Raw genomic sequence first — 26,994 nt, 5'->3', positions numbered from 1 at the left:
GTGGAGTTTTAATAGAATTTCAGTGTTATTAACAATGCAAAGAAAGAGAAATATGCTTTCAGTTAGTTAAAAAGGATGGGCTTCAACCTTCAGTTGTGCTAATTTTTCCTTTAACAAATATTTATCTAGTGCCAACTATGAGCTGGCTCTGTTCTAGGTTCTGGGATCCAGCAGTGAGGAAAGCACAGACTCCCTGTCCTCAGGGAGTTTATGTTCCAGTATATGGGGGGCAGAAACACACCAGTAAATGTGTAGACTGCCAGGTGAAATAAATAAATCTGAGGTCACAGAGTGCCAGGGTTTGGTGGTGGCCCGGTATTGGATATGTGGTGGTCAGCAAAGACCTCCTTAATGAGGTAGTGTTGGAGGTGAGACTGGAGAGGAGTGAGGAGCCGGCGGTGTGGTTGAATGGAGGAGGAGTGCAGCATCAGAGGGCAGCACATGCAGAGGCACTGGGGCACCACGTGCTTTGGCAAGTGCACAGCACACCAGGAGGGGCAGTGGCTGAAACAGGAGAGTGAGAGGGGGCCCCAGGATCAAGGCAGCATTCGTCGGGGGGAGGACTGGATTGTGTAGGTCTTAAGGGAGAGTGTAAGGGTGTGGGCTATATTCCAGTAGTACAGGGATCCTTTGAAGTGTCCAGAACAAAAGGAGTGGCAGGATATGACTACACCTGTAAAGGATCGTGCTCTTTCTTTTGGAGTCACGTCAGAGGGGACAGGAGAGGACAAGGCTGGGCAGGAAGCCCAGCATGGAAGCTACTGTGGTAGCTGAGAACGGGGGTGGGTGTGAGAGAAGGGAGACGGCTGTAGGACATGTGCAGTCTGGACACAGAGTGAATAGGATTTTCCAGAAGCTAAGCCATGGAATAAGATGCGGCAAGGCTGGATCAGAAGTTTCTGATCTGAGCAGCTGAAGGCTGACGTGTTTCCTGGAGGTAAATGCAGTGTTGGAGCGTTCTTGAGGGCCAAGGGGCAGTCGGAGGGCTGAGTACCTGTGGGATGCAGAGGGGATGCTGAGCCGCCAGTGGTATGAGAACTCCATGTCCAGGAGAGGGCGATGTTCAGGCTGGAGACAGTGTAGCTGATGTTGGAAGCTGTGAGAAGGCAGGGGTGGTGTGATAGCTCTATGGGGTAACCTCCGTGTGCACATTGGAGGTGAGGAGTGGGCTTCTGGGGAGTCATTGATGCCCTTTCTGTGAGACACTGACTGACAGTCAGCCACATTAGACTCGTGGCAGAGTGATGGCAGTTTGCTCCTGTACGTCCACAGCCAGCACTTGACACTAATGGAGTGTAGAATAGCTGGTAGTATTCCATCTGGGAGGCACGGTGTGGGGAGAGACCAAGCCGGAGGGTGGGGCCGCATTAGCCCTGGTGGCCCCAGCCAAGCTGAGTTGAGCGCAGGCAGTTCCTTTACCTTGTTCTTTCTGCCTGTCATAGTATGTTTTTACTAAAGCACAGTAAACACTGATAAATGTATGAGGCCTTTCTCTGCACTCTGAGGCTTGTTTTTCCTATTCTAGCATATCTCATCAATTAAGGTTATTCCATTAAAAATCAGAAAACAGTATCAGATGACATGTGGCATGGAGTAAGCATCCAGCTAAAAGCAGTCAATAAAATGTGTACACAGGTTCTTATTGGTAAAACATCCAGCATGATACTCTGAAATTTGCCATTTTTTTGTGTGTGCATCGCAAGACCACATTTTAGTGTTAGTGATCTTAATATCATTGGTTTTAATAACAGTTTAAAGAATAGACATGTATGTTTTCTCTAACATTTGATTAAAGGTAGGTATATTTATAAGATTTTTTTTCTTTTGTTATTCCAAGATTGATACTAAGTTTGAGGTTCAGACTCAGGTTGCAGAAAAATACATAAAGCAGTGAAAATATTGAAAGGCTAATGGTGTCAGTATGAATATGCCATTGCCCAAAAGGTATTTGCTGAGACAGGAGGTTGCATCATAAACCGGATGCTAACCAGATCACCACAGTCCTGTTTGATCATTTAGCAAGACTGGGGCCAACGGGGAGCCAGAAAAACCTGGGCTTTCGATGGTGTTCCTCCGCCTACCAGCTCTATGACTCAGGGAACACGTGCCTGGGACCTGGGTCATGTGTCAGCACATGCCTGGGCACGTGGCGGGGCCTCTGAAGACACAGCTGTGCCTAGACTTGGTTGTTTACATGGAAACATGGAAACACCGTGTGCCAGAAGCAAATGAAAGGAGTCACACCCAGTCATGTGGTAACAGAGGACGAAGAGGCACCACACACACACAAACTTGATGTGGGGTTTAGCCCTCCAGGTGGCAGAATTGCCTACATGCAGCCTCCTGCTAGGCTGTGTTCCTGGAATGCATTTCCACCGTAGCTCAGTTTCTTGTGTTGCATTGAGAAGAAATTGTTTTAGGGGAAGTCATTAAAGTCTTTTCTAAGCCACAACAAACTCCCAAAGCAATCGTATTCTGAAATCAAAGGAAAAAGAAATTGTAGACAACTTCCACCTACCTTCTCAGGAGCTCCAAACTCTCAGTGGCCACTGAACTTTTCCTAAGCCGTCTGTCCCTCAGAAAGACAGGTTTCCAGCTGTTAAGATGACAGCTTGAAAAACTCCCTGCCATCATCACAATATTGTTTAACATTGTGATAATTGTTATTTCAGGAAGATTTGCAGGACAATTTGAGTTATACTACTTTAGAGAAAGGAGGAATTTGAGGAATTACAGAATAAAATGGAGGTCTCTTCTCTGCTATAGTTAGATGTATCTATATCCATATCTATATCTTTATGTCTATAAAAATGCTATACATACACACATACACACATTTTGCTTCCATATGCTTAAAATCATTAAGGATTTACCCTCATTTACCCGTACTCTCTAATATATTTCAAGGAAAAAAATACCATTTTACAAAATCTTGAAGAATAAAGTTGCTGTGTACACCTTGATGCATTTGAAAAGTAACATGCTACATTAAAAGTACATAATACCTATGTAAATATCACTTTCAGATATAAAGATAATCTTAGAATAATTCTACAAAAACATTTCAGTGTATTGTAACAAAGTGTATACATGTTAAAGCTTCTGATGCTGATATGTTACCCAGTGCGCCCTAGTCAGCAGCCGTCAGTGAGATGAGCCACACGCTAATGAAGAAGAAAAAGTATAGATATTTTTTTAAAAGAGGAAAATACTGCATCATTATGTACCCTATGCATGCAGACATTGCCAGGTATGAAATGCTTTAAGAGGTGAGCATCAGTGGTTTCCAAAGATAGGCCCTCCCAAGCTTTTTTTTTTATTTTAGTATCATTAATATACAATCACATGAGCAACATTGTGGTTACTAGATTCTCCCCATTATCAAGTCCCCACCACATACCCCAAGTCACTGTCCATCAGTGTAGTAAGATGCTATAGAGTCATTGCTTGTCTTCTCTGTGCTATACTGCCATCCCCCAGCCCTTCCAAGCTTTTATCTAAGGACGTTAGTATAATATCAGAAAACTTGGTGGTCTGTAATGAATTTCACAGAACTTCAACTGTGTTTGCAGATTTTAGTCACACAGTACCCCTGGTAAATGAACTTATCAACATGACCAACCAGTCCTTTTAATAGTCGCTAACTTGTAGAAACCAAATGAGCTTTGTTGGGATGACTGATCCTGTGGATTGGTCCCCGAGCACCAATGCCAAGCCCCTTCCTGGGCAGGTGCAGGGATGCAGACATGGCCCCCAGACTCCCTCGCACTAAGTTTCTTTGTTTGGATGGTTCATGAGGCTGCTCGGGTGAGGAACTGAGCAGAAAGCAAGTGTGGCACGTTTCTGGCCTGGTTGTGCTGCAGGCTTGCAGCAGCTTGGGTGTGCAGATCCAGGCTTCCTGATCTCGGTGGCGGTGGTCCTACTGCTTGTTGCAGAGGAAGGCATGATTTGAGCATGCCCCAGACAGAGAGAAGGAGAAGACAAGTTAAGTGAGATACACAGTGAGCATAGGAAGAGGTTGGCACTGTGCCATACTTTCTTAAAGTAGCAGAGAGGAGGGCACAGTGGCTGACTGGCTTTGATGGACTCAGAGGTAGTAAGAGAGAGTGTGAGATTAAAAATGAGTGGCTAATCATGAATTTTGAACAATAACAAGAAAGAGTTTACAAAGGTTATGAAATGCTTTAGGAATTGCATGTAAGCAGTTTTTGAGTCAGGCCAATGTGGATTCAGTCCTTGCTCCGCATTTCCTGGCTTATACAGTGTAGGCCAGTTGTTCTCAAGGTCTGGTCACCTGTGTCAGGCCCATGCACTGACATCAGTTCGTCAATCCTGACCTGACATTGGGGGGGATAATTCTCTTGTGAAGTGCAGGGGTGGGTGGACAGAGGATTTTCCAGTGCCCTGTGAGATGTGCGGTATTTTTTATGGCTAAAGCTTATTTGGCTTTTTTTTTTTATGAAGAGTCTTTGAAACAATAAGATACTTGACTTGAAAGGAATACTATACAGATGCACTTCTTTTAGAATGTCAGCCCATTTAAGGAAAGATTTTCCTATAATATCTAACAACTTAATGTAAAATGTTAACTAAACTTTTTTTTCACATTTATAACAGTAAATGACCAACAATGAATCTCTCTCATCAATCAATGTATGCAGATTCTTTAAAGTAAAAGAATAGTAGAATATGAAATCATAAGTCAAATGAACATCTCACCAATGGAGAAAGAAAATATATTCACAGGGGCAGAATTTCTCCACCACATCTCTGTTTGATGTCAGTCAAAAATGTGCCATGGATCATGGACTGCTTTCTGAAAGCGGCAGGTGGAGGGCAGTACGTCTATACACTCCCAATTCATGTGCACTCATGGAAAGGAGATGGGGAATGTCAGCCAACAGAAGGAGCTAGAATATAGTAGTCAGCAGCCAAATGGTAGTTTCCGACCGGAAGCAGAGTCCCAGACTGATGCAGCATGTTCTCTGCTTGCCAATCCCCTCCCTGTGGCTGGAACACAGCAGACGTGCCAGCCGGGGTCCCTGGATCGGTTGTACAGCAGGGAGGAGCATGACCTGCCTCAGTGCAGACCCCTGCTGTTCACAGTAGGCTCGGTGCTTTCTGAAGAGGCATATGTCTTTTACAAGCAAACCATATCAATTTATTTTGAAATAATTCCAGTTCACAGAACATTTACCAGACTAGCACATGGTTCCCTTCTCTCAGATTCACCAATATTATCTATGTTGCACATTTGCTCACTCAGTGTCACTCTTTCTTTTTATTTCCCCAGCCAATACTTCAGCTTTTATGTCCTAAGAACAAAATCAACATCTTACAATAACTACACCATGGGTGGCAAACTCAGGAAATTCAATTTGGTACTTTCATCAAATAGCATCTTACCAAATTTCAAATATTGCCAGCGGCCCCAGTAATGCACTTCTGTGCCCCACTTGCCTCCTGGCCTGGTCCATACCAGGTTCACACATTGCTTCTCGTGGGCCTGTCACCTTAGACCCCTTTCTCCTGGAGTAGTTCCAGTGCTGGAGAGTACAGGCTGTCATGCACGCCTCCTGACCCTGACTCTGAAGAGCGGCCCTGCCCCGCTGCCTTTTGTTAATATGATTGCTGTTCTCAGTCTTAAGTCCTGCCTTGGATTGTCGTTACCAGGACAAGGGCTGGACTTGGGTGCCCATGCAGAGGAATGCCAGCTCTGCCCAGAGCTCACCGTGGCTTCCCCAGAGGTGGGTCTGGAGAGCAGCAGAAACGTTCTTGAAAATGCATGACTTCCTGGTCCTTTTAGTGGGGAATTCTGAGAACACAACATGTAATGATCGAGGTTTTAATAATTTCTCTGTCTGTGGTATTCCCCCCACCCCAAGGCAAGGAGAGGAGCAGGTGGGCAGTGGGAAGATTCAGGGAAGGGCATCAGGGCTGATGACTAAGGAAGGGATTGACGACCATGTTCTTTTCCATGGCAAACCTTCTCTCCCACCACTGCCGCCTGGGAGGAGACAGGGGTGCCAGGTTGAAGGCTAATGAGGGTGACAAGCAGGCGGATCTGGGCCCCCGGAGTGCCACTGTTGGCAGGAACCTCAAAGGTTACTCATTTTTAGTGTTTCCTAAATTGCTGTTTTGGGCGGCCCTACTGAGTATCAGGGAAACAAATTCATACATTATAAAATGTTGCTTTTCCCCAGAATCCCAGCTCTTAAAACTGCCAGATTTTTATTTACATTTCAAATGGAAATGATTATCATCTTAATAGAAGCAATGTTCCTTTATTTTCAAACTCAGTAATTAATTTTTTGAATTGAAATAGATGTTTGTTTTGATTTCTTATTACAAAGCAAGGCAGGCTTAGAAAAATTTGGAAACTGCAAATAACAAAATATTTAATAAAAATCTATATTTAGAATACAAAAAGAATCACACTTCATTCCTAGGCGTATAACCTTGCTTTCTCTATGTATATGGGCACATAATATTTTTTCTTCAAATATCACAAAATGCTGTATAACTATTCTTTTTTGTTTGTTTCATATATTGTGAATTTTTTTCTATGTCGATAAACATTCTTTGAAATACATTTTACTGGCTGAAGAATTTCTCATTATAATTATAACCCATTTCCTTCTATTGGGAGTTGTGGATATTTCCAGTTGCTTTTTATAGTACCATGCTGAAATTGTTATAATATCATCATAGCTAGGATTTTTAAACAAGTTCTACTAATTGTTTCTTTAGGCTACATGTTGATACATAGAATTTGTAAGTCAAACATTCAGTGAAGACATATTTTGAAGATAGTCATACCCAACGTGCCCCCCACACATGCTTAAACATCCAGTACATAGTGGAGTTACTGTTCTCTAAAAGTAACATCATTTTAATGGACTCTTTCTACATGTATTTTGTTTTATTTGCCTTTTCTTTTTTCTTAAAATAACCTGACTTGACTCCATAATTGCATGCCACAAGAAGCCTCTCTGTCCTTTACAAAGTAAAATGAAATCAGTGCCTAGCCGGGGGCTGCCCCCAGGTTTCCCCAGGCGTGCAGGTGCAGAAGGCTTCCTCCTTGATGTCCCCTTCTGGTGGCCCAGCTGTGGCCACCTGCCTCCTCCCTCAGAGAATATGTGCCTCTGTCCCTTGCTGAGTCTGCAGCCCTTCCGAGGGCACAGAGACACTGAAGCCGAGCCCTCGCAGTCTGGTTCTGGAAGCGTTCTCCTCAGTAAGGAAGGGGCTTTCCTCTCACCGCCTCGTTCCAGCTCCAAGAGAAGACATCCCTGTCCGTGGTGTTGCGAGGTCCAGAGATAAATGCACTCGTGCTGATTGCAGGCCTCACAGTGTGGTGATTTTGAGTACAGCTCCTGACTGAGTGGACATAGGTTTTCCCTGGCGATTTGGTCTAGGTACTGAGCTCACCATTCAGATGGGGACATCGTGGCTGCAGGACAGATGCTTCACAGTCACAGTGGGCAATGAGTTGCAGGATTTCCCTGAGCCGGATGAGGAGGGGAGGAGGCGGGAAGGAGCAGCGGCTGGAGGGGAAGAGGCCCCGTCAGTGCTCTGTTCTGACCCCTGCCTCTTCCCACCGCCTGCCCCGCTCTCACCCTGCAGTTCTGCAGGTTCAGTCCCGACCCCCCTCCCTGCCATCTCACCCTCTTTCCTCCTCTTGGTCCTCCTGCTTGGATGGCGACAGGAAAGGTGATGCTGGGCAGAGTTCTGCCTGGTCTCCTCTTGCAAGAAGCCGGGGTTGGTGTTACGGCCTCCTCTGCCTCCCTGAACACCTGCATGTGTGTCCCAGAGCTAGACAGAACTCAGCCGGCACCTTCAGAACCTCAGGGCGGGAACAGCCGCCCCTAGACGAGGCCACTCTTGACATTTGCGTTTGAGAAGCAAAGGTTCTCGAGGAGCCTGCAGCACTTAGGAGGGCAGGTCGCGGGGCCCCACCCCAGAGTGCCTGGCTCAGGAGGTCTGTGCCGGCCTGCAATGGGGCGGGTGTGCATCTCTAACATGCTCCCAGGTGACACTGGTGGCACTGGTGTGGAGAGCTAGTTGCCACAGCCCACATAACCAGGTCCACACCTCTTCAAGGCCTGCCGATTCCTGGGCCAGACGGCAAATCAAACTGAGTTGATGGACTCAAATGCTAAATAAATTGATTAATTAGAGTGGTTGACCTTAAACTTAGCACAGTTGCAATGATAATCCTGTGACCTGACCCCTCCCTTCCCTTCCCCCCTCTTGCTGGTGGATAATCAGGGATGCCAGGAGCAAGTAGGGAGGCAGAGGGGCTGCTCTGGTGACTGGTGATGACCTGCAGGTGTCCCAGCTGGTAGCCTGGGTCCCAGGCGGCCCCACCCCTGCCCCCTCCACTGGGCCCCACCCCCTCCTGCTGCTCTGATGATCTCCTGGTCTTCGCTGCTCCAGCCTGAGGACCGGCCCGTTCCATCCATCCTGGCCGGGTTTCACTGACCTTCCTGGATCCAGATCACACATCATATCTCTAAGTACTGTCCCTTCCTGACTTGTGTGTTGTCTTCTAAAATTCTGATAAGTCATATCACAGCCCTCATACTCTCTCATGCCTTTAAACTTTTGTATCCACAGTAGGTATTTTTTTTTTTAACTCTGTGCTACATTCTGAACAATTTCCGAAGGCCTATTTTTGGTGTATTAATTTTGGTTACAACCTTTTCTAATCAGTTTTTTTTTTTATTTCAGCTACTGCAATTTTTTTTTTTGTAATCTGTAGAAACATGGACTGTGTTTTGATTTATATATTTCATCCCTAGAGGCTCTACTGGGTTAGCTGAAAACCCCGTTTGTAATTGTTTGTCACCACATGTTCCCTGCTACTGATTTCCCGCTTCCTGCTTCCAGGTGCGCACTGAGCGCACCTCTTTTGTGCCTCGTTCCTGCAGGCCCAGCATGATGACCTGGGATGACCTCCACGCTGCCCCGTGTCCTTGGTTGATCAGAGGGTTGGTTTTCTCTGGTGACTGTGGGCTCCTGGGGACACTTTGAGGCCCCTAGGAAGTCAGCGTTCCCTGAGGGACGGCCCGTGTTGGCTCCTGCCAGGCCCCTGCAGTCACTGCCTGAGCCTTTGGGTTCTGGTCTTGCCTTGCGGTTTGTGGGCTGTCTGGGTTCCAGGAACCTAGGCTGTGGACCCATGGGAATGCTGGCTTAGAGGTATAAATTCTTGGCAGTTATTTCTTCTTTTTCCATACAGAAACAAGTTGAAAAGGACAAGTTATTTTATTTTCCAGTTGTTTTTCAGGGTAGGTTTATTCCTTGCCAACTCTTCTACCATGTGAGTGGCTTATTGGGGTCTCATTTATCTATATATGTGTATGTAATGAATCTAAAATACACTTTATATACAATTTTGTATGAATATGTGGAATATGCACTGTATTTTATATGCATATTATCTATCGGCCTGTCATCTGTCCATCTTGTAAGTTTGTACTCTGCATTTCGGGTGGCCCAGGCTTCATGGCCGCTGTCCTGTGTCCTGAGGGGAGCTCTCAGAAGGGAAGTGCAGGTGCGCAGGCTCTGCGGATCCAGTTAGGGATGTCCCTGTCTCCAGACTGCGTTCCTCTGAGGATTTCTGCTCTCACCTGGTTTTTGTAAGGAAATGTTTTGTTTCTCCCTCACCTCAGCATGAACTTGCTTACACACACTGTGTACGTCCTGAGCCAGGCTATGACAGCTCCCCAATAATGGGGCTCTGTAGGCAGGCAGGGCGTGGTGGATGGGTGCGCATGGCCACACAGAGTGCACTGACGGGCTTTGTGGAGCAGTGTGGCTGGGGCACCAGATGGCAGCAAGGAAACCACTGATCTCAGGCCTTTCATCTTAACCTCCAGCCTATTTCTCAAGCCTGCCCTCCTTTCAACAAGTGAAAGAAGAATTGGGGATTCCCATGTGACTAGAAATGCTCGCATTCTCTCATAGGTCCTGTGATGGCTGATGGAGACATAAGCATTTCACATCAGAGGCATAAATCTTTAAAAATATGTTCTGTGGCTCCTGCACTCCTTTCTTTTTGTTCTGAGATAAGTCTTCCCTAGTGACCAGGTTACACCTCATTAAAGAAGAGTTTACATGTCAGAAAATAAAGGCAAAGCCACAAGAAGCCAGTTTATAATGAAATATGGAATATGCGGGTTTTGAGGAAAGCCAGATTGTCACTGGTGTTTCTAAGCTTGCCTCAGTTCAAAGCTGTCCTTGCGACGCTGACCGAAGCCCTGGTCGGCATTCTGGGGTCTCCCGTCAGCACTCACCATTCCTCCACCTGGAGAAGAGAGCTGGTGACTGCTAACACCCACTCCCCAGGATTCCCCATGGCACTAACAAGTCTTACAGAAGCAGCAGGGGGAAAGTCTGCTGCGGCAGCTGACTCCAGGAAAGGGTCGGCCCATTTCAGGTAGATGTGCCTGTTCTGAGCAGCAGCCTGTCTGAGAGCCTCTGCAGGAACTAGGGGGACGATGTGTAAGGCTGCTCTTCCCACGCACACAGAACTCAAAGTCCAAGGGAAATAAACAGGAGGTGTAAAAGGGTGGTAACTGGCTATTAACGTATGAATGGGTTACTTTTCTTTTTCCTTCAAAGATGAAGAGAAATCTACAAACCATAATTAAGCATTACATACTGAGAGCATTTACAATTTTTAAATAAAAAACATTAGCACTCCCATGAATCAAGCCCCTTCTCTCTTCTCCCCTCTCCTAGATCACTTCTTCCTGGCCAATGGGCTGTGGGTCTAAGGCTTTTCAGTTCATGGCTGCATTTGCTTTGCTCTGATTCCAACTTCTTCCCTGTTTGTTTACTTTCTATACTAGAGAGGAACTTGCTTTGTAGATGCAGGGTGTGCATATTTCTTCTGCTTCTTTAAGTTACAAGGCAAGAGAAATGCCCAGGGTCTTGACACTTCCAAGATGCTATGCTGAAGGGGGGTACAAGTATTCCTTCCATAATTTTTCTAGTCCTAGATCTTTAAATATAGCTGGGGGTCCTGCCATCCTGTCTCCGGGGCTCAGAATTTCTAGAGAAGCTTGGGGGTGTTGTTTTCCTAGTTGGTATTGTGGTTTTTGGGGGGTCCCCAAGATAGCCCTCAAGTTCAGTCATTTGCTGGCAGGACCCACAGAACTTAGAAAAGCTGCTGTACTTGTGGTTTTGGTTTAGTTAAGCAAACAGACCCAGGTGAAGAAGGGAAGCGACCTACCTATGGGGTGGACTTGGAGAAACAAGGAACAAACTGCCAGTTTTCCCTCCTGGTGACGTCGTGCAGACAACACTTTCCAAGCGATGACCTGTTACAATACACAGGAAACATTGTCACCCAGGGAAGCCCACTAGGCCTTGGGTATAAGGTTTTGACTGGGATCAGTTATGTAGACATGACAGACCACCCATTGGGCTCCCTCTAAACCCCGGCCTCTGCAAAGGCCAAACTGGTAGCAGTGTGGCCCAGACCCTCACCATAGCCACACCACTAGCACAGCCTCTGCTGTGGCCCAGGATACACTGACCAGACAGGACATTTCCAAGGCTTAGAGGTTACCTCCCAAGGACAGGTCAGAGACTGAGGTTTTATATGTAAGTGGGGACCAACCGAGACTTGTCACCTTTCATCACTGCTGGTAATGCCCATCGGAAACTATCAAAGTTTTAAATAGAGACATGCATATTTTATATTGAATCCTCTTAAAACGGGATGGTTCAACTCTATATTTTTTAATTGTTTTCAATACATATATGAGTTCTCTTTGTTTCTGTGATCTTCAATGCCTGCTATTTAAAAATGTGTGTGTAGCTGGTTCCACACTGTGCATCAAGTGGGTACTTGAGAAATAACTTCTGATGTCTTTATGCCCGTGGTTTCTGAAAAGATACTTAGTGTTTTGCATGATATTTTCATTTTAAGGGTAACTGGGTATTTTCAGATTGATAATAGTTTTATGTCTTACATTTGGAAAATACATACCTTTCATATTTTTTTATTAGGAAATATTAGTGACTTTCAGAATTAAGCATTTAGTGGCTAAAAATGACATATTATTCTTGTGTGAATTTACAACTAGGACAGTTCTCCACTTTGAGTCCATTGCATTTGTTTTCGAGTTCTGAGTTGAAACAGACTTGTATTTATATATGTCAGGTTTTGTTTGGATGATAAAGGAGAAGAGAGATCCATTCACTCCCAAGTCTCAGCTCTTTACACACATCGTCTGAGAGAAAAAGGCCATCTTGGTGGCGCCTACACTCTCTCTGAGTCTTCCCACCTCCTGGATTTCTGGGCTGTGTATCATAAACATACTTTCAGGCATTTTTTTCACTGTTATTGTAATTAACATTGTACTCAATATAGACATTTTAAAGTGTTTTGTGTTTTGCCTAAGTTTTATGAGAACAGGAGTGTGTGTTACATATTTCAAGGATTTATTAGTCTAATTTTTTCAGGGATAGAATATTAGAGGAAAATGGAGGAAAAAGATGTCAGCACCCATTAAATAAATTATTGATGGGATACATCAGGGCACAGAGTTTAAAACTTAGAGAGCCAAATAATAGGACGTTCACTAAGGAAAGACAGCTCTCAGGTTTTGAAAGCACTCATTTTTCAAAGTGTTTTTGTTTGTTTTAAAGTGAAATTTGAGCTTCTGAAATGATAATTATAATTTTTAAATCCTCTTGCTTTATTTTGCCATCCATGCTTCTAAGAGAGCCTCTTCTTGGATAACCAGGCAGGAAGGCGCCTCTGTGGAGGGGCGACCATAGGCAGAGCCCTCTTTGCCCCGACAAGGGAGAGCAGCTGGAGCTGGGCGGGGACAGCACAGGCCCTCTGCAGCCTGGTCCTGGTGTTTGTGCCCTCGGCTTGTTGAGTGAGCTCACTGCCAGTTTTAAACATTGCTGAAATGAACCTTGCGAGTTACAGTCATGTTAATGTTATTATTTTTTTTTAATTTCCAGTAGATTCAGAAATGAACTGTTAACACCTTTCAAAAAAAGGTGTTCTGCCTGCTCTAACCCGTCTACAAGCCCAAGCCCATCGCAGTCTGAGGTTTTTACATTACAGTTAACTGAGATATGCCTGGAGACCTTGGTACCACATTCATCAAAATATAATCCCTTGTTAAGGTGGAAATACCATGGGGCTAGTCTGCAGTTTGACTCAGTGACCGAGTGAGAGTAATGGGGATGGTTGGGGATGGAGCACAGTCGGGGTCTGACTTGAGCTGAAAGGATGCCCCCAACCAGCACTGTTGGCCCGAGTCTCGGCCTTTCCCTAACCAAGTGGGTATAGCAATGCACACTTACAGCTGCCACTAGAAATCATGGCCTTGTTTTAATTACCTAAGTAGTTTTTATCTTGAAATATATTTTTGCATTTTTATTAGATTAGTTTTCTCTACTGAGAACTTTAAAGAAAAATGTTTGCTAAATTTTCTCCTGGTAGTAATAAAACAAGAACAAAATCCAAATAGAAAAATAATTACATTCTTATATAAATAATGGGAAATGAATGGTGAATTCACACACATTTAGGGAGTTTGTGTTCTCTCTCCAGGGGGGCAGCCTGGAACTTGAGGGTCTCTGAGCTGCAGTTTGGAAGTGCAGGAAGAGGCAGTTGTTCATGAGGGTCCCTTTTGTTCGCCTATCACAGATAAGCAATGCCTTTGGAGCAGGGGAAATTCAAGTTATAGAGAGAGAATAAGTATTTCAGGTCACTCGTTAATCTGTTAGTGCCCCCAGCAGAAAAATCCCAATTTGCTTCAAGATGAATCCTTTGCGAGTGCTCTATTTGCTCAAGGGCTCTCCCTGGGACATTTCCCTGAACAGTTTAATCCCCATCCTCTGGAGTTGGCTTCAGTCTTTCAATATTCAACCTGGATTGAACTTGCTAAAATCACCAGTCATCTCCAGTGTCCTCAAAACAATGGATATGTTTTATACTTCTGTTTACTTGGCTTAGCATCATTTCAACCTGCTCGAAACCCTTTTCGTCTTGAAAATGTCTCTCATCTTGGTCCACCTGGCACTCCACACTGCCCCTCTTCCTGCTCTTTCACAGTTGCTTTGCTGTTTTATGTGCCTCTTCTTGGCCTCAAAATGTCCAGGCCACTCCAGACTCAGCTGAGGGCCGACTTAGGTTGTTTTTCAAGCCCGTCATGAGCTGATCTGTGTTGTCTTCCTGCTGTGTGCCCATCCCTGTACAGATTCCAGGGATAGAAGAGGTAGAACAAGAAAAATCTCAGTCACCAAGGGGCTTACATTATGTAGATAAATACTTGGTGTAATTTTTGTAGAAGTAGGTGCTATCACGAACATGAAATAGAGCACTAGAGAGAGAAAGCTGTGGAGGGGTGCGTGCCGTGGAGGGCTTCTCGGGGAGGTGGTGGTCGGGCTGCGCTCTGTGCCGAGGTGGCGGTGCCCAGGCAGTGTGCGGAAGGTGGAAGGCACTCCCGGAGGGGACGGCGCCCGCCAGGCAGCGAGACGCGCACTCGGACCATTCCTGGGAGCCGCGGAGCGCTCCAGGCTCACCACACATCACAGCAACTCTCCCATGACTTTAAATGTGGCCTAAATAACGAATTACATCTTCCTGTAATAGATCACTGGCCCCCATCCAGACACTTAAGTCCAGCAGACAGTTGCCACGCGCACCCGGCTGTTTGCAGGCTCAGTGACATAACAGATCAGAAAGGGACGCTTCCCCTTCTCACCCACGTCCATCTCTTGTGTTCCCACCACAGGACACGGGAGCGCCCTTTGGACAGTTGCTTCCAACCCATCCCTCCATCTTCCTCAATCTTTGTGACTAAATAATCACAGAACCATGTCCACTTCATCCCCACTGCAGTGGGAATCTGCCAGCTGCTCTGTCTCCAGGGCACCGTGTGTCCAGGCTTCCTGCCGTCTGTCTGGGCCATGCAGGCAGCGCCCGCCCCGGGTCCGCCCCTGCATGTGACCTCCTCCAGCCCGGTCCTCCGCGGGCAGCAGAGGCAGGATCCCACGCACAGCAGGCCTCCGCACCCGAGCCTCCGTCTTCCCTGGCCTCTCCGGCTGCTGCGGTGCGGGCACCTTGGGCTTCTTGTTTTGCTTCTGTGAATGCTCTGGGGCCTCTCCTCCCTGAGGAGCCTCCCTGTGTGCCGGGTGCTTCCCAGGAGGGTTGTTTGTCCTCTGCCCTTCGCTCACTCCTTCTCATCCCCTTGGTTTCTGCCCAGATGCCATTTCCCTTCAGAGCCCATTCTGAACCCCTATTAAACTTGGTGCTCTCTCTCCATTATTCTCCCTAGTGGCTTTCTGTTCTTTCTCCATTGTACCTATTCCAATCTGTAGCAATGCTTCCTGCTCTGGGATTTCATTGTTTGGAGTTTTTCTCCCTGCGATCTTTTGGTCAACCTACTAGAGGTCAACCAGCACCTTCTGTACGGGGCACTCAGTTGCTGAATGGGTGGTGAAAAACTAAGTGGAATTGGCCACAATTAACTTGCTATTTCTATTTTAAAGTATTATTTCCATGGTGATTTTGATTACTCTAACATATCAGAAAAACAATCATTTGAATTGTGGCTGCTTATGAATAAAAATACATAGTTTATTCAAAAACTATGTTAATATATCTTCCTGGCTTTTAAATACAACAACTAGCACCATAGGAAACAAGTACGAATACTGTGAAAACAAAATTTCAAATCCACTTACTTCTAAGTTGAAAGGCATGATTTCCTATACAGCTAGCTTTATTTGAGTAATGAGATACTAAACCCTGCGTTTTTAACTGACAGTTCCAAAGTTATATCTCTCAGCCTTTGCAGAAGTAATCTTTCTTTTTTCTACTTCATGAAAAGTGCATATTACTTTCAGTATAATGTTATGTAGCCTGTATTATTTCTGTGTCTACCATATGGTGGTTTCTATCTCCCTAATCTTGTATAAACTAAATTTTTGTGTCATAGTATCCTTCGATGAAATGTCCCTGATGGTGGGAATCATAAAGACAGACTCATGGAGTGTTAGAGTTGAAAGAAAATGCTGAGATAATTTAGCCCAAAATGCTTACAGTTGAAAAAGTAGAGGAACTAATGCTTGAAGTAGCTGTCTCTGTACTGAGCAATGCCAGGCACCCTGCATCACCAGGTGCTCCATCCTTACTCGGATTGTGCATGGGAGGCGCTTCAGGTGAGCAGAGGCAGCCATGAAAAGCCTCTCCTGTGCATCCCAGCTCTGCCCAGCACTGCTCTGTGACAGTCCCTTAACCTCTCTGGAGCTCAATCTCCAGAACTGGAAAATAAAGGACCAGGACTGTACTCTTTAATTTTTTCATCACTAAACTTCTGTGACTTCTCTAAAACAAGACACCTGTTTTATTTTTCAGTGTATATCCTCTAATAATGATATCTCATTACTTTCTCTTATTTATTAGGAGTTGTCTTTTGTCCTTTAGGAATGAAAAAGGTCACCAAATTAGCCTAAACACTATCCTTTCCACCATCTATCAAGAATGGTTTTGTAAGAAACAAAGAACAGTCACATCACATGCCATGATTCCCCTCCTTGTTTTTACTAATATTTCATAATCCCTCATAAAAACTAAATTTTACACAATTTATAGAAATAGAGTATTAATTAGTATGAGTTTCTTACCCTTTTCATATTTATAGATCCATAATTTATGATCATTATGAGCATAAGAAAAGCAATCTGATATATTCATTTGAGACCATGTAAATAAAAATCATAGCATGATTTTAAGTAATCTACAGTTTCCTTAGTAATTTTTAACCTCTGAGGTCTCAGCACTGAAGTGATATGCTGTTATTTCTTTAAAGAGATGTAACTTCACAATTTGTAAAATTGAAACATTATGCATGTATAATAAGTGTGTGCTAATTATTAGTGCAAGTATCTTGTAGCTGTATTTCCAAAATGGCCATCAACATGCTGCAAGAAGTTTTTAGAATAGTCAGGAACTCAGTTCTCTTTCTTGATTATGTATTTGCAGAACATCTGAATGCACAGTGAAATTACACATACAAATATTCTGAAATGAGAATTTTAAGAATGTCCAACAATTTGATTTATTGATAGATGAATTATAATGTTAAACTATGTGTATTACATCACTTCCTGATTTCTAAATCCAGTTCCCCAAAACCCCACATTCTACGAATTCTATTATATAGCATCACTATAAGAAAATATTAATAAATATCTTATAAAATGTGTATAATAGACAAACCATTCATATCAAATAGTATTGATTTATTAACATTAATGTGTATGTTTTAAGACTATAAGCCAATATGTAGATATTAATACATATTTGGTTGAATCTTTATGTATTTAATATAAATTTTAATGGTTATTTAATAACTTCATAATATGTTATATAATATATACATAAGTGATAAATATATGAAGTATATAAAACATGTTGATATCTCATTGATACTTAACTATAACATTCTGAATCACTTATAAACTATTAGGAGAAAGAAACTTCCTATGGGTATTTGTCACTCAGGTAATTAAAAGTTCCTAATTTTTAAATCTAAGAATTAACAAATAGGGTTTTACAATTTAAATATATTTTAAATATAAAATATTCAAACTATGATATTTAGACATGAAATAATTTCATATTTTTGACCCTATTCATACCTATCCTGGTATTTAGATCCTATTTACAGTAATATAAATTTGCTTATCCAAGTGCTGTCTTTCCTGTTAGAAGAACATGAATAATTAGGTATTCCGTGAGGTATCATTGAGTAGACCCTAAAAGTTACTCATGAATCCTAAGTCCAAAGTCCTTAAATTTGCAAAATCTGACTAGAGCAAAAGTGACAGGCTTCACATCCCCCAGCTAAGGCTGCTTACCCCCCAGGGCACAGTCTGCATCTGGGGGAGCCAGTGGAGGCACTGGAATGTCTGTCTGTGGAGTTGCCAGTGTGCGTCCACGTTGACAGCTCAGAGGATGGGACAGCATCAGACAGACAGCAATGAGGATAACTCTCAGGGCTCTTGTAAAAATTTCCATGCTGTTAATTTTGCAGAGGTCATTTATACTGATTTTGTACAAGCATATTATCATTTTTGTTTTATTTGAATAGCAAATAAACCTCCCAATTGAATAAGAAAATATTCCCTCTTTGAACATTTACTGCCACAGTGATTTTAGCTGTTGGAAGGATAATTATTAATAGCATAGCCCTTATGATATTACTCAGTTAATCAAACAAATCTGTTTGTTTTTCCCTCTGCCAGAAAAACAAACTATAGCAATACAGTTAAAGAAAGAAAGGCTTAACAGTGAGAGACCTAAGAGTATTAACATTATCTGGACCAGAAGATCACTGCAGGTGGGAGGTGGAATGGCAGGAAGACCGGAGGATGGAATGCCAGCCAGTCATTATTTGTTGTGCAATAGAATCATTACACTTTCTGAGAGTTCCTCAATAATACATTGAGTGCATTACTATCTGTTAGGACATTAGAAGCTAAAATATATTTTCAAAAGTAAATTACTGTTAACTAAGAGATATTTGACTGTGATTAGAAATGAGTACATAGGTTAAAATGATTATGATTGTAGGTAATTGCTAGCATTTTAAAAGTCAACAAATTGGAGTGTGTAGTGAGAAAAGAGAGTCCCTACCATGACGCCTGACATTGTGTTACATTAAACCTGGGAAAATCCAGTCCTGACTCACGTAAGGGTGGCAAATTATGCAGTCCTGTTGCTTAAGGGATGCTGATTGCCGACCCATTAATCTGATAATCCAGAACAATACAGATCAGGGCAATACATTTCTGACAACTTATTTCTATGTGAATTATCCCTTTAAGACTCAGCTGTTGTACCTGCAGTAAGAATTTATCACTCAAATGACAGCACTTCTTTTACCTATTTATATGAAGCTTGTAAATATTTGCTTACTATTCTGAGATCAAAACCGGTTGCTGATGGAGAATGCAAATGTTCAGTAGAAACAGAGAAAATAATAAAAAATTATGTTATGGGTATAGAAATGTCTACTGTAATGCTCTGTTAATTCGAAATAATCCTGTTATAGCTAAATGAAGGAAATTACTACAAAAGCAAAATGTTGAAATTAACATTTAATTAAGATACTGTTTTTGAGGAAGAAGTAATATGGGTGAGTTTCATTCTTGCTGAGATAAAACCTCCTCCAAATCAAAAAAGAGAAATGCATTAAACTGAATCACTCCATTAAATACCTAAGACCAATACAATATTATGTCAACTAGATTTTAAGACTTTAAAAAACTTTTATCAAAGAGTGCTAAATCCTTTTAATTTCAGTAAAGACATACTGAGTCTATTAACTGTGGAAAGAATAAATATCAGTGTTGACCTATTTGAAACTGATTATAGCAGGAAAATATGAAGTTTATAGTATCCCCCAAACACATAGGTCCAGAGTGGGGTGTCTGTCATCTAAAGGTCACCGACAGAGTGGAGGTATTGCTCCTAAGGAATTCCAACTAGAATGTGTTCTGTATAACAACATTCCTGATTGTTATGCAGCTGAAAACATATGTCACCTCTCTGAAGGTTTAAAATGGGTAAAGTAGTCTCAAAGTTGATCCAGCTGAAACATGTCTTTAGGTCTCTGAAGAAATAAGTATCAAGAAAAAAATATGATGTAATAAATCACAGGAGCAATCTCACTAAAAAGTATGAGTTTATTCAAATGGCTTTTATTTTGGATTATTTACTCTAAAGATATACAAACTACATTTTTACTCAAAAAAATGGCATCTTACACGAAAGATTTAATTTTCAAGCCAGTCCATAGGTCTGATGCCCTGGAAGTGTCCAATGGGCTCATGTGGAAACCCTGTGAATCTGGTCTTTTTACTGCAGGAAAATTGCCACCATATGGTATTTGAACTAAAGCCTCATGGTTTGAACCATATGGCTTCCCATGTGTATGCTTCATTGGGAATACAGATGAAAACATCTCCTTACTTCACTTTCTGTTGCTTAGTGTCTTTTTATTATAAATAGAATTTTATTAAGAAATTTAAAAAATATTTGTAAAAAGCTTCACTTTAATTAACAAAACCCTTTCATTTTGATGTCACGTTAGCTCATTGTAGCAAATGTAGGGAAAGAAGCCTCAGTTTTGGTGTCATTTGGGTCATAACTCTGGCCTTGTTTTTTTCTGGCCTTGTCATTTTTCATAAAATGAATTTAGTATTATCTCCTCATGGGATGGTTATGTGGATTAAGCTTAAAAATATATGTAAATGATACTTGGAAGTTCTAGCCAATATTATATGTTTAATTTTATATCATCATCATTTTTATAATTGTCATTCTTAGCATTTCATCTCTAAGTATTTCTGACATCCTTCATCACAGAAGTAGGTGTTTGCTTCTTTGTATTAGGTACTTCCTTTGCTGTAACATTAATTCAACTGAATAGTTTGTTCCAAAATTCATGCTGAATCACAAGACATGTCCTTAAAAAGCAGGGTGATTTGATGAACCACATTCCTTACTGCAGCACACACCTCAGGAATCTTGTGAGGATCCTAATTGTGGCTCAGCATGCTTTTAAAAAGTCATTTAAATATATGTACATTAATATAAATTACACATTTTTAAATAGAAATTGAAAGTTTTTTACAAATTTGTGTCTGTTCATCCATTGGCATGATTTTACATCTGGCTTCAGTATGTTAGTTAATAATGGGTGATGAGTCTACCTGCTGAGTATTTCAAGTTTTGACTTGTATCTCCAAGGTTTTGACCATAGCATGTGTCCTATGAGATTTGAAAAGATAAAAGTTCAACAAAATTAAAGATAAAATGAAATCAAATATAGTAATTCCTCTCCGTAGAACATGTTTCTGTGCAGTGCTGGGGATCTTGTGTGAAAACATTGATCTCCATAACTCTTCCCAACTTTGAAGCTCCAGTTTTCAGAGAAATTAATTTCTCATGATGCAGTGGAGTAGGTCGTTGGGGTGTATGGCACTTGTTGTTTACTTGTACATGACTGTCACCGTGTTTTTTCTGTCATTATCCCATTAAGCCTATCTTTGTTGCAGAAAATCAGCCCTATTTTACATTCAGTCTCTCATCACATTTCTGTTAGCGGGTGCCATCTGCAAGATGTGCAGCTTGTCCCCTTCATTCTGTGCTCTCACAAAATTCCAGCTTAGTGCCCTTTATTATGCAAGTAAATGACTTTAACATCATCTTTTAAAAGATCCAGAGTGTTTTGATCTGACTTGGATGGGTACCTCCAATTTTTCTCATTTCTTTTTACTACTTCCATGTGAGGAAAATAGATAAGGGGGAATGGAAGCAGACTGTTTTAAGCCTGTGTGTTGTGTTTGGACCAGTCTGACATTGCAGAGTAGTGAAATGAGCAAAATGAGCAAGATATTAGACTGATAGAAACAGCAGTGGCCACTCACCCTGGTGGAGCTGTCTTCCTTTGACACAGCTCTCACCGGTTTGCAGGACAGAATGTAGCAGACAACTGAATGACAGCTGCTGGAAAAAAATGAGGTGGAGGCAATGTTCTGCAGTGGGGTTTGAGCCTTTAAAACCAGAATCTATTTAGGAAATAAATTTTAGGGACGTGTTAGGAGACCGCTGCCTGCTGATGGGACCCCTGCACTAGCGGCAGGCTGGGAGGCCAGGGGGCTGGAGAACCCAGTAGTACAGCAGTGCCTTCTCACCCTGGGGGGCACGTTCCAAGACGGCCCACGGATGCCTGCAGCCACGGGCCATACTGAGCCCTGTTTATATGGTGTTGTCTTACACATGCATACTTTGAAAGAGTTTAATTTGTAAGTTAGGCACAGTAAGAGGTGAACAGCAGCAATCCAGTAGTAACCATATAGTGTTAATAAAAGTGATGTGACCGTGTGGTCTTTCTCTCAAGACATCTTATTGTACTCCCCTCCCGCTCCTTTTTGTGATGGTGTGAGGTGATCAAATGCCTACTTGATGGCATGAAGTGAAGTGAATGAATAGGCATTAGGCTGCTTTTGACCCGACAATAACTCCGAAGGAGGATCATCTGCTTCCAGACCATTGTGGTGGTTCACCGCAGGTGACAAACTGCCGAAAGTGAGACTGCAGGAGACAGGGGCCTGTAGAACTGTCAGACTGCTGAAGGTGATTTGCTAGCAGGTCCCAGACGCGCGCGTGCACGTGCGCACACACATACACACACACACACACACACACACACACACATAAAATAAAACAGCATTGTAGCCATTTTTAAGTATATAGGTTTGTGGCATTAAATACAATCCCATTGTTGTGTCTGTTACTACCATCCTTTTCCAGAAAAATCTCTTTTTCTCTACTGAAACTGCATGCCAGTTGAATGGTGACTCCCCAGGCATTGCAGACAACCAGCATTCTACCCCCTGCTCTTTGCATATGACTGCTCTTCACTCTCACCCTCTTCAAATCTGAAGCGAGCCCCTTGTAGATACAGTATAGTTGTGTCCTGTGTTGTCTTTTTGTTGAAATCCATTCTGCCAACCTGTGTATTTTGCTGGGGCCTGTGTCAGTCTGCTAGGCCTGCCGTAACAAAGTACCGCAGATTGGGTGGCTTAAACAACAGAAACGCATCTTCGCACGATGCTGAGACTCTTAAGTCTCAAGGTGTTGGCGGGGGTGTTTCTTCTGAGGCCTCTGTCCTTGGCCTGTTGATAGTCATCTACCTGTGTGTGTCTGTGTCCTACTGTTTATAAGGTCATCAGTCGTACTGAATTAGGGCCACTCTGTTGACTTCGTTCTAACTAAATCACTTTGTCAAAGACCCTGTCTGTAAAAGCAGTCGCGTTCTGAGGTTCAGGGGAGCAGGACTCTGACATAGGAAGTCTGAGGGGACACAGTTCACCCCTACATGCAATATGGCTTCCATTCACATTTTGAAAAAATTACTAATAGAGATGCACTTACTTTTACCAATTTGTTACTTGTTTTCTGTATTTCTTACAGCTTCTTGTCCCTTATTTCCACCATTACTATCTTCTTTTGTATATAGTTAATGTTTTTGTGGGGGCATATTGTGGTTCCCTTCTCATTTCCTTTTATGGTATATTCTGTAGATATTTTCTTTTGCCATGGCTAATTACAAAGAAGATCCTAAAGTTACAACAGTCTTAAACTGATACCAACTTCAATCACATATAAACTCTACCCCTTCACAGTTCCACCTCCCAACTTTGTGCTATAGATGTCACAAATTACATTTCTGTACATTGTGTGCCTCAACATAGATTTATAATTTATTTCCATGTATTTACTTTCAGATCGTGCAGAAACTTTAAAAAGTGGAGTTGCAAATCAAAATCACAAAAAGTGTTCTTAAATATTTATCTCTATTTACCTAAGAGATCTTCGTATTTTCACAAAGCTTTGAGTTACTGCCTAGTGTCCTTTTATTTCACCTTGAAGCATTTCTTGTAGGACAGGTCCAGAGTAACGGGTTCCCACCACCTTTATTTTTGTCTGATAATGTCTTCATTTCTCCGTCATCAACACAGGAAGTCTTGCTGGCTGGAATTCTCAGTGGACAGTGCTTTTATTTTCAGTGCTTAAGTATTGTGTATTGATACAAAATTCTGCCGAGATTTTGATCATTTTACCGGGATCTCCTGTTTGTGATGAGTTGTTTTTCTCTTTCTGCTTTCAGGATTCTTTCTTTGACTTTGTCTTTTGACAGTTTGACTGTGGGTCTCATTGTGGGTCTCTGAGTTTATCCTACTTGGAAGTTGTTGACCTGCTTGGATTTGTGTATGTTTATGTCTTTTCCTCAAATTTCAGAAATGTTCAGACATTGTGTATTCAAATTCATATTTAAGATAGTTGTTTCAAAGTCTTGGTCTAGTAAATCCAGTGCATGTATTCCTTTGGGGACTATTTCTGGAAATTAATTTGGTTCCTGTGACTTGACCATGTTTCCCTATTTTTTTTTTTTTGTATGCCTTGTAATCTTCACTAAAACTTGGGCATTTGAAAGAAACCACTACCTCTCCCAGTCTTTGCCTACTGATGCAGAACACCTCTACTAATCAGTGGGCCCCTGGGCCTTGAGATCAGCCTGGCATCAGATTTACAGTCTTCTCAGAACTTTGCTGTGTATGTGCCCTGTCTGGGTCTCTGTGTGAGCTTATTTATTTATTTTTTAACCCCTAACTGCTTTAAATTATCTTAATTACTTAAAAGCCTCACCCCAGCTTCTCAGGCTCTTAGATGTTCTGTTGCAGTCCTTTGCCTATAACTTCTTACCCTCAGGTCCCTTATGTGGCTGCAGTCCCTGTGAACTTAAATGCAGCAGTGCCCACCATTGCCTTCCACGGCTTCTGGCTGCCATTCCCCATCTGAGCTCCAGATCAGACTGACAGAAACCAGTCAGTCAAGCAGCCCACAGATAGGAAAGGGTGTTGCAAAGAAATTCCTCCTCTTTGTTTCTCCATCCTCAGGGAGGAATCGGCCACTTCCTCCCCACTGCATTGTGCCACATCAGGGAAGGTGTGGGCAAGGGCAAGCAAAACTTCCATGACATTTTCTACCATTGTGCATGTGACTTTTTCTTCACTGGGCATTTGCTTGGGTGCTGTGGATCTGTGGCGGGTTTCCAGAACCCCCACGGAGTTAGTTCAGTAGTGTGGGGTTGTTTTTTCATGTTTCCATTGGGGAGTGAAGGCCTGGAGCTTCCTGTTCCACCATCTCACTGATGTCCCTAACCAGCCTGCTGGATTATTTTTAATGACACTGAGAAAATTAAGTACTTAGATAAGAAAAATTTAGAGTTCAGTCCATTTCTTGTGCCATATAGCAAAATAAATTTTAGATGCTATAAAAAAAATCTCAATAAAAACCTCAAAGAAATATAGATTAACCAGGAATGATGAAATGCTGCTTCAGAATAGATTCACTTCATATATTCTAGTAAGATTTGTAGTTAATGAAGGGTTATAGCCATATCCCAATTCCCTCTTAATTTAGCAATAAAAACTAAGTCTTGCTGTAATTATTGGGGTTTTTAAGCATAGCTTTAATGAAATGCTTACAGGGCCTAATATCTACCCAGACATACTTTTTTTTTCTCTTGATGGAATCATTTAAAATGTGTGTATGTGTGTAACTATGCTTTTCAGCTGCAAATAGTAAGACCATCTATTCAGATGGGCTTCTTAAGCTGTAGGAAACATGAATCCTCCAACAGGGTGTTCAGAATTGACCAGTTTTCTGCCTCAGCCATGATATGGAAGGCCCCAGTTCTTGCTCTCTCTTTCTCTTCCATCCATGCTGTCGTCTCCGGCCTTGGACTGTAGCAGGGTGGCTCCAGCAGTTCCACATTCAAGATGCAGATACAGGAAGGTCCAGGGTAAAAAAGAGATGGTCTCTATTAGCTCCCAGCAGCCCTCATGCCCCACTGAACTGATGTGGGTTACAAACCCACTTGAACAAATTCCTGGAAAGAAAGAGGAAGTTGCCTGGATTGGTTAGACAAATCAGATCGGGTGGAATGGGTGGAATGGGTGTTGGAGATGCAGCCACTCTATCCAAGAGGCAAATGTGTTCTTTAAAAACTACTCTGTGATTGTACAACATCGCAACAGGAGGAAAGGCTCTCCAAGGAACAGATTCAGGAGATAAATCAGCACACCTATGCAAGAAGACCAGTGCTTTTCTTTTAGTTCAATGACAAACTTCAGTGTTTAAAGTATAATAGGTAATTTTATGTAAGGTGTCTCCATATAGATTTTAGTAGATAATTGCCGTCTCCAGATCGTGGGGAATGAACGAGGGCTTTCTCCTGTATAACCTCGGTATAGAAACCATGCTGCTTTTTTTCCCCCCAACATGCCGTTAATTGTAACCTGTCATAAAGTTGATCCTAGTGAGCAAATAAGTTTTCTAAATTAAATTTCAACTTCTTCAATACAAGTAGGATTCAAACCAAGGAACGTTGGCATCCCATCCTTTCCCTGGTTAACAAGTCTTTGTTTTTCAGGAATAAGCATTAAGTTTTATTTTAATGTGACTAAACTGCCTTAATTCTTAAGTAAATTGCATTTTAGGAACCAAATCTGCCTTACATAAATTTATCCTCTGTGTATTTCCCCAACAGCTACACAAAATTCTACAAATGTTTCTCTCTCTTACAGTGAGTCAGGGAGGCGTGGCTTTGGTCTCTGACATGTGTCCAGATCCCGGGATTCCAGAAAATGGTAGAAGAGCAGGTTCTGACTTCAGGTAGGATATAAAGTAATTATTTGGAAAGCATATTATCTTCTAACATATGTATCATTTCAGCTTTGACTGAATTGTCATTTTTAAACTATCTTGTCCTTTTGATTTAAACATGTAACCTCTCAATTAATATAAGCTATATTATTTGTAGAATTTTAAAACATACTGTGCTGAAAAATTCTAGATAATCTGGAGTTAATGGCTTTCACTATGTGAGCCAATATTAAAAACTTAGCTCTAAATGTATATGATCAAAAGTTGTTTCCAGGTTTTTTTTTTAATTGGTTGCCTTCCTATCCTAATGTGTTTTTGTTAATGTTTTTAAAAAAATAGATGGAGCAAAAATTTAACTATAGCCTTATAATTATTTCATTAAATACACTTTTGTAATGATGAATGTAATTTCAGTGCAATTTGTTTTAGAAAATGTCGTGATTATTTTGCAAGGATCCTGCTGAATGAGAGGCTGCTGTCCAGGTGCTGTATTACAAATGTAGCAGTGATTACAATAGTGCTGTCCCAGGGTTTTGCATTCCTTCCATTAACCCGAGAAAACATTTGCCAGCTTGTAAGGTGGATACTTTTCATAGGAGTAGGCCATGAAATCAGAATAAAAGGAGAGCAAGAAATGTGTTTTTTCTCATAATTCTCACCCTTGTTGAGAGGAAAGCAAACGAGGCATGTGTAGAGAGGTTAGGCTGATAAAG

The 26,994-nt window shown here is 42.2% G+C and overlaps 1 protein-coding gene across 1 annotated transcript in view; it reads left to right on the top strand.

Moving 5' to 3' along the window:
• Positions 1–26,994, top strand: part of CSMD1 (CUB and Sushi multiple domains 1) — a 1,485,257-nt gene that overhangs the window by 1,044,795 nt on the left and 413,468 nt on the right. Inside the window, exon 8 of the mRNA XM_036898253.2 lies at positions 26,203–26,290. Coding sequence (XP_036754148.2) covers positions 26,203–26,290 — 88 coding nt within the window. The remainder of the gene's footprint in view (positions 1–26,202; positions 26,291–26,994) is intronic.

The sequence above is a fragment of the Manis pentadactyla genome, chromosome 7 (assembly GCF_030020395.1).
Source record: "Manis pentadactyla isolate mManPen7 chromosome 7, mManPen7.hap1, whole genome shotgun sequence".
Classification (NCBI taxonomy): Eukaryota; Metazoa; Chordata; class Mammalia; order Pholidota; family Manidae; genus Manis; species Manis pentadactyla.
Note: the sequence above shows the minus strand (reverse complement) of the source record. Positions and strands in the feature narration are given on the sequence as shown.